Here is an 8,199-nt window from a genome sequence, read left to right on the forward strand (position 1 = left end):
CATTATTAGCTCTAATGAGGTTAAACTTTCCATGAAGGAACAGGCCCACCGTCTGGGGTTTTGCCAGGATGCATGGCTTCTCCTGGTATTATAGGAGCCTTTGCCCTATTTGTAGCCATTTCTGGTGCAAAGGGCCATGGCAGTAATTTATGTCCTTATTAGCTCCATATTGGGTTATTGCAATGTATTCTACTTGCGGCTGCATTTAAAGATGACTCAAAAACTCCAGTTACTGCAGAATGTGTCAGCTTGCTTACTTCCTGATACAGGACAGCCATTTTAGAAGGATTTACAACAGTGCTTCAGTATTTGCGCTACTTATTCATTTCTGGGCCCAATTCAAAGTGGTGGTAATAAAGTGGACTGATAAAGCTGTAAAACGGCTTAAGTCCTGGACATGTTGCTGATTCTCTTCTCCATAGAATCTTCATTTCTATACATAAAATTCAGGAAGATATTTTTTGGATTCTCATCCCACGGAATGGCTTAAAGCTTAAATATTTTGGACACCTCTAGTGGTGTATATGGCAGATATCCCATCTATGTGAAATGTGACAAGGAGTTTCATGAAACCCTTAAGTTTCTGAGGCACTCTAAAGACTGAAGTGGGCTGTATGATGATGCCAAATAGATGGGTCCTGCAAATAGACAGTTTACTTTAACCACCACACCACAGCAGCTATTTTTGAACTATTCTTATCATAACACACAGCCAATAAAATAAGCTACTTGGAAAAAATGCCTTATCGCATTTGAAGTCTCTTATAAAATCAGATGATCCCAGCATTATATTTTTCAAAGTAGCCAGTTGTTGTTTCACTGTCTCAGTCGTATCCAAAAACTGATATTCAGTAACAACTTGATATACTCTAAAGATTCAGTATGGTTATCATGATTTAGTCACTGAATCATTTTTAATCCCATTATCACATCTAGCAGCAAATTCCATGAATTAATTACTTATTGCATGAAGTTCTTAGAGATTCATAGAATTAGAAGTGGGATGTTATTCAGGCTATCAAATTCATCTGCAAATTCAATAAACTTTCATCCTACCTTTTCCACCTCCAGGTCAAACGTATTTATTAATTATCCACATTAGGTGAAAATTGATATGTGACAATCTGAAATCCTACTGTGTCAGTTTTTCCTACACACTTAAGTCTTTTTATTTAATCTCAATGGCCATCATTTTACCCTTAGGTTGAAAGTTAATTGCTATTTTGCTGCCTGTTCACCAAGTTTAGATATTACTTTGTGTAAGCTTTTCTGATTTCTAATCCATCCTGAGTATTTTGGTGCCATCAGCAAACTTAGCTACTTCACCATTGACCTCCTAACTCAAGATCATTTATGAAGAAGTTAAATAGCATTCTCTCTGTTGTAAGAAATAGTGATTTATTCCCTGCTTCCCAGGAGTTTCTAATATATAACAAGGCTTATCCTAATTGTAGTCTTTTACTGTTATGGATGAGAACTTTTAACATTAAATTGTTAAATATCTTTTTTAAATTTTAAAAGTAATGGTTACAGATTAATTATTAAATGTACAGAATCCCCATAAGACACTATTATGTGTAACAATTTAATTTTTAATTCCTTAATTCTGTTAGAAACCTCTAATGAAGTAATTTTGATCATATAATTTTTAATAGAACCTCCAATATGACCACAAGGGATACGGGTTTTAGATCAAAGTTCCATAGATACTTTTAAGATCACTTGTTTGCAGCTTTCCTATGCCCTAAGTGTTAGAGGATAGAACATAGAATAATCGAGTTGGAAAGGACCTTGGAGGTCTTCTAGTCCAACCCCCTGCTTGAGCAGGAGATCCTATATCATTTCAGGAGATCCTATACCATTTCAGACAAATGGTTGTCCAGTCTCTTTTCAAAAGCCTTCAGTGATGGAGCACCCACAACTTCTGAAGGCAAGCTTTCAAATAAAATTCCCAAGACAATAGACTCTCTAGGCATGATGGATTGCAACTCCTAGAATTCCCAGCCAACATGGGAACTGCAGTTACAATTTCTTGGAAATATACTTGTGGAAAACCATTTTACTGTTCTGAGCTTTCTGCATTTCCATGAGATACTTTTTTAAAACTATCCTTGCCGATTTCAAAGTTATATCTTAAGTTATATAAACAAGATATATTAAAAGGCAGTAATCATATGATTGTAACTACACTAAAGATCTTCTTTTTCAGAAGATGAATATGGTAATATGTAGTTTATTTAATTTGCATATGTAAAGGAGCTCAGCAAATGGTAGTTAAATCCATGTAAATTACAGCTTTTTGAAAGTGGGGTTATATAATTCAAGTAATAGAAAAGAGCTCTAGCACTGTAATCCTCCTTTCTGGCATGATAAACTGCTATAACTCTTGTTTGTTTTATAGATTCTATGCACATAGAAGATGTTGAAGCTGTCCAGAAACTTCAAGATGTCTTACATGAGGCGCTGCAGGATTATGAAGCTGGGCAGCACATGGAAGATCCACGCCGGGCTGGGAAGATGCTGATGACTTTGCCGTTACTTAGGCAAACCTCCACCAAGGCTGTGCAGCATTTCTACAATATTAAATTGGAAGGCAAAGTCCCCATGCACAAACTATTTTTGGAAATGCTGGAGGCAAAGGTCTGACCTCAACATCCTGGGCCCTTTCAGTTGGGTATGCTGAAACCGTAACAAGAGGGACATCCGAATGGGAAAACTGTGGCAAAGAACCTTTAGCGTTACTTTAAGGCAATGAAACTGACTGCACTGATCATTAAGCAGCAAGAATGAGTAGCAGCATCTCTTTTTAGTCTTGGTCTTATTTGATGAGGTTCTCCTTCTTCATTTCTCTCTTCTTTTAATGTTATTAGTTCTCATTTGTTTGTAATTTTCCCCCTTTTGCTGCTGAAATATTCATATATATATGAATATATATAAATATATATACACACATTTATATAAATATATATATACACACACACACATATATATATACATTATATATATACATTTTATATATGTATGTATATATGTATATGTGTATATATATGTATGTATGTATGTATGTATGTATATGTATATATATATATGGTGTATATAATGCCAGTGGACTTCTTGGGAATCATCATACCCCAATGACAGAGGAATCAAAAGCGAAGCATCGTAACTAACAGTACAGTACAACACGGTGAACTGACTGAATGCAGTATTATGTTTCACAAGAGCAGCCGTTAATTAGACAACTTCTACGGCAACATCTTGGCTCTTCCTTATCATTGCATTTCCATCTAGATCAGTTACAGCCATTTGATTCCTTCCTTGTTTTTTCAAGTCTTCCAGCTATTTCTTAGGTTAGCTACAATATAACTTTTTCAGGGAATAGTTTGAGCTTTATTCATTCATGCAATACTAAAGAAAAGAAAGATAAATACTGCTTTTTTTGTGTGCTGGCGTGAACAATTATGAACATTTAACTAAGGACAAATGAATCCTGCAGGAATATTTCTTTTTTTAAAAAAAAAAATGTTTTAGTTCTTACTACTAATGGAAGATTTTTTTTTCTACCAGCTTTACCACGTTTCAGCCATTTCTTAATGTGGGGATTTATCTTACTCAAGCAATAGTTGAAGGGAAGGTGCATATTATCACGGATGCAATTTATGTTGTGTGCCAGTTTGGTCTAGGACATCCCATTTCTTTGCATGAACTCCAGTTTCTATGTAACCAACTGAAACCAACAAATCAGATTACACCTACATTTCCAAATAGTTTATATATGTCATGTCAAATAGGAATCTAAAAAAGGAGTTAGTAAATGCTTCTGTATGGCCAAGCATAATTATGCCATGAGATTCTATGTTACTCTATAAGGTGGCCTATCATTTACAAAACTGGGACTTCTGCATAAAGTCCACCCTACTCCACCCTACTAGCAATAAGGAAAAAAATATATATATCAGAGTAGTCAGTCTCTGATCAACCTCTAGAACTTAGCACTTGTACACATTATTTATCAATTTATAAAACTTTATATTTTATATAACTGTAGAAATGCCATTTTTAAACAGACAGCCTAACTGGTATACCTACTTTTTCAGCCATTATTGTCAGGACATGAAAGCTGGTCAATTTCAAGACTGTTAAGAGGTGTAATCTAATATTTAAATTAATTAGATGGCCCCCCACCCAGCCACCCAAAGTACAGTCACTAAAAAACCTGGGAACAGGAATCTCCTTCCAATGCTATGCCAATGCACCAGTGTTAGTAGCTGCTCCCTGTGCTTTGTGAACAACCTATTCTATGTACACAAATGTAATTAAATTGTATTCCTAACCAACAAAAGAAAAGTAGTTCAGCTTCTCAATGTTTCATGTTTGCTGTGCTTTTTGGAACTTTTTAGGTTGCATTCAAGGACTGTTGTCTTGTTCTTGTGGTGTTTGGATTCTTGTGGCGTGTGCTTATAGACACAGGGTAGAATTAGAGACAATATTGGATGTAAATTTCCTCAGGAGACTACAGTAGTATATTCTATTCCTTCTGGTAATTAAGGTTCTTCATAGTAATAATTAAGAAACTGAAAAACAAAATCCAACCAAGTACTCATTACGGACAAATGTCACATTGAAATATTTTCGAAACAAGGGATAATTTCTGTAACAGTTTAATATAGAATATGTATAGCTTAGAAATAAACTTTGAATATTGCAAAATTATAGGTAAGTCTAATTTTTAAATGCTGTAAATATAGCTTTCATCTCTCCCATGTTATTAACTTGCTCTGTGTTGTTGCCGAGTCTTTTTTTTTTTTTTATGCAGACACGTTTCCAAAAGTATCGCTACTTGTGTACTTTAAACAAAATACTGCAGTTAACACTGCAGCAACCTTGTGCTAGAAAAACTGTGTATCTTTCATTAGCTGTATGGGAATTTTCTTGTAGATTGTGTTTTTCTCAGTAGAGAAGTAACTGTTATGTGGTCCTAGATAAATTGTCATTAGCAGTTCATTCAGTTGGCCAAATATCTTGAAATTCACAGTATGATAGGAGTTTGGAAATTGGACGTCCCTTTTGAAAAATGGTAAAACTTTACAACTCCTGGGTGTGGGTGTGGGGGGGGCAAGAAACAACATGATTCTATAAAATTATTTATATATATATGTAAGAGTTGAGAATAATTATTTTCCAGAAAATTTGTGCAGGGTTTAAGTTGCAAGTGTTACCTACATTATATATGTATATATAAATATCTAATATAAATATTGTTTTCACTGGATCACATTGAGGAACTTGGGTTGCAGGGTTAATATCCCGTCATCGTATTCAGAAAGAAGGACAAATCTACAAAGACTTAAGAGGAAATGAGATGTGTTAAAGGAACACAGCGTAATTTTTTTATTTGATCTATTTTTTCCAATAATTTTTAGAGCTGCAATGAACAAATATGTCGTGGCTGTACAAATGTTAACTGAAACATAGATACACTGCACAGGCATTAGAATAACATTCTTCTTAAACCTTGCTGAAATAAACGTCCACAACCACTTATTTAAAGTGAAGAACTGGGGAAGAATTTCAAGAGGTGTATGTTTTAGCGTAACATGTTTCATTTCAGGGCCTAAGATCCATAGAGCATTTCTCCTGCACAAGCAATTGAAATGAATGGGTGCGGTGGCATGGAGCCCCTCTCATCCAGTTTGTCCATTCGATTCAATGTGCAGCAGACATTCCAGATGGATTGTAGCCTGGGCTACTGTTTTCTTTTTTCTTTCTCTCTTATTTAAAGCAATATGATTGTGTGACTCCTGGAAGTTGCACATTTGTTTCAATCAAATCAGATTGTTGTATTTATTCCACTATTTTGCATTTAAATGCTAGCATAAAAAATATTAAAAAAAAATTAAAACTGCTATTTTTCTTATAGAAGAGAAAATGGGTGTTGGTAATTGTATTTTAATTATTTAAACGTCTCTGTTTACCTGCCTAGGAAAACACTTTATGGCAGTCTTATTGTGCAAAGATCTCAAAAAGAAGGGGGAAACCGAATTAAGCTGCTTATTATAATCCAGGAGTTGCATAATAACCAGTAGTAAAAACACAAATGAAAAAAAAAATCATGTTTAAAGCTGTAGATGGGCTTCACATCTGTAAAGCAATCAACTGTATATTTTTGTGATGTGTATCATAATGTGTGCTCCAAACAATGTCCATTTGTGTAAATGTATTTATTTTATATTGTATATATTGTTAAATGCAAAAAAAAAGGAGATAATGGTTCTGTAACTCCAATCAGTTCAGATGTGTAACTCAAATTATTATGCCTTTCAGGATGATGGTAGAGCAATATTAAACAAGCTTCCACTTTTAATTGCTTTTAATTTTTTGTGTTGTGGATTTTGTTTTCTTTTGTTCGTTTACTTTTTTTTATATGAAGAAATGAAATCAGTAAGCCCCATCTTTAGAAAAGTGGTAAACTGTACACCCCTAAGTTAATGTGGCCCTATGCTGTATAAAGACTTGTCAAAATGAATTTTGATGTGGTATAGTCATTTTGCACAAACTTAAATATTCAAACTGGCACAAAATTCATTCTGACAAGCACTTGCTTAATCTTAAAACATCTCCACATTAAGCAACATTACTGAAAATCAATATCTTTCTATCAATATCGTAGAAGTTAAACTTTTCACAATTTTAAGATTCTATTACCATCTACAATTTCATCAACAGCTGAATTCATTCCATTCATAAAGGTATTGTAAGACTGCTTAGAGTTTGAAGATAGCTAATATAGGCGACTATTAATTATAATCACTAGCACTTCTCCAGGATCAGAAAAAGAGTTTAAAATTAAAGGCATCGGGATAGAAAATGGTGTACTTGATCAGAAAGGTTGCAATTTTTGCAACAGAGTCATCATCTGCTTCTGAAAGGTTCTGGAATCATACAATTTTGGAGGCTTGAGCCCTGTTCTGCTAATATGGCGCTACTGCCTTTATTCAACACCTTTCTCATTTTCAGTGACATGCATTTTTTAGAGGCTTAGTATGTTCCTAAGGACAATCATCTCTCCCTGTGTCCTCACTCTGTCACACTACTGATAATTGTTACCAATCATAAATTAGCTCATGATATTGGTATATTCATTTAAATTGTATATTATATATAATTCTCCCTTATATAATAAAGCAGGAAAGTTGCTGTTGTGTTTCATCTTTGGCAGTAGTTGGACCTATGTGGATATAATATTTTATTAAGTTTAGCATAATTAACTGGCAAATAGAAAATTACATCTTTCATGTAACTGTACTAATAAGCTACTACAGCCCTCTATTCATATTCAATTCTGCATTTGTCTTCAAGACAAAACAATTATTATGTATGCAGTATACAATAATTGTGAAACAAGACTGAGTTAAATTAACAATATATAAATCAAAGAGATGGCATAATAAAATCCATGTAGTTTTTTGTTTTGAAATAAATTTTATCTAGATAAATAATGTCACTTTTAATTTCAAGGTGCTGCTAAATTAAATGGAACAGCATACATTCACAGTTGCTGGCGCTTTTCCAATTTTAATGAGCACTTCTATATAATATTTTTTTCAAGGTTGACAATATTAAACCACTTTCATGAAATCTTGTACTTCCTTTAATATTCCTCTATCTTAATAAATAATTGTTGAGCCAAGAAGGTATTTTAATATATTTCTATCTTGCTTTTTTTGGTGAATCATGCCCAAAATTACAGAACAGAATTTTAAAATTCACAACAAAAATATTGAATAGAAACATGAATGTAAAGAGTGAGATTAAAGAAGAAACACAGAAAATAGCCAATTCTACCCACCAATGCCTAAAACCTACCCTTGGTTTAAATAGAAAAGTTCTACACAACAGCAGAACACTACCAATAATGGCTCTATAGGGAGAAAAACATATAAATTACATGTCAGTATATTTCATAAAGTTGGATGAGCAACATATATTTTAGGATCAGCCAGCCAGTGTCACTGAGTATCAAGTCAATCAAGAACATGTTCAAAGAAGTAGTATCTACAAGTAATATGGGAAACAGGCAATTGAATTGGTTCAAAATCAATCTAGTATCAAGCGTGCGAGTGCAAGTATTGTCTTGCTGGTTTTTGTTTTTGTTTTTGCTTTAAATCAAAGTGTTACGGAATTTCTATTGTACTCCTA

At 33.7% G+C, this 8,199-nt stretch overlaps 1 protein-coding gene across 9 annotated transcripts in view; it reads left to right on the top strand.

Annotated features, from left to right (window-relative positions):
* The window catches only part of ESRRG (estrogen related receptor gamma), a 473,251-nt gene extending 466,877 nt beyond the window's left edge, over positions 1-6,374 (top strand). For all 9 annotated transcript variants that reach the window (XM_060692488.2, XM_087883184.1, XM_034427822.3 and 6 more), the window contains one exon: positions 2,402-6,374. In XM_060692488.2, coding sequence (XP_060548471.1) covers positions 2,402-2,646 — 245 coding nt within the window. In that variant the 3' untranslated portion in view covers positions 2,647-6,374. The remainder of the gene's footprint in view (positions 1-2,401) is intronic.
* The last annotated feature ends 1,825 nt before the right edge of the window (positions 6,375-8,199 follow it).

Source organism: Pantherophis guttatus, chromosome 1 (genome assembly GCF_059756535.1).
Source record: "Pantherophis guttatus breed Tessera chromosome 1, ASM5975653v1, whole genome shotgun sequence".
Taxonomy (NCBI): domain Eukaryota; kingdom Metazoa; phylum Chordata; class Lepidosauria; order Squamata; family Colubridae; genus Pantherophis; species Pantherophis guttatus.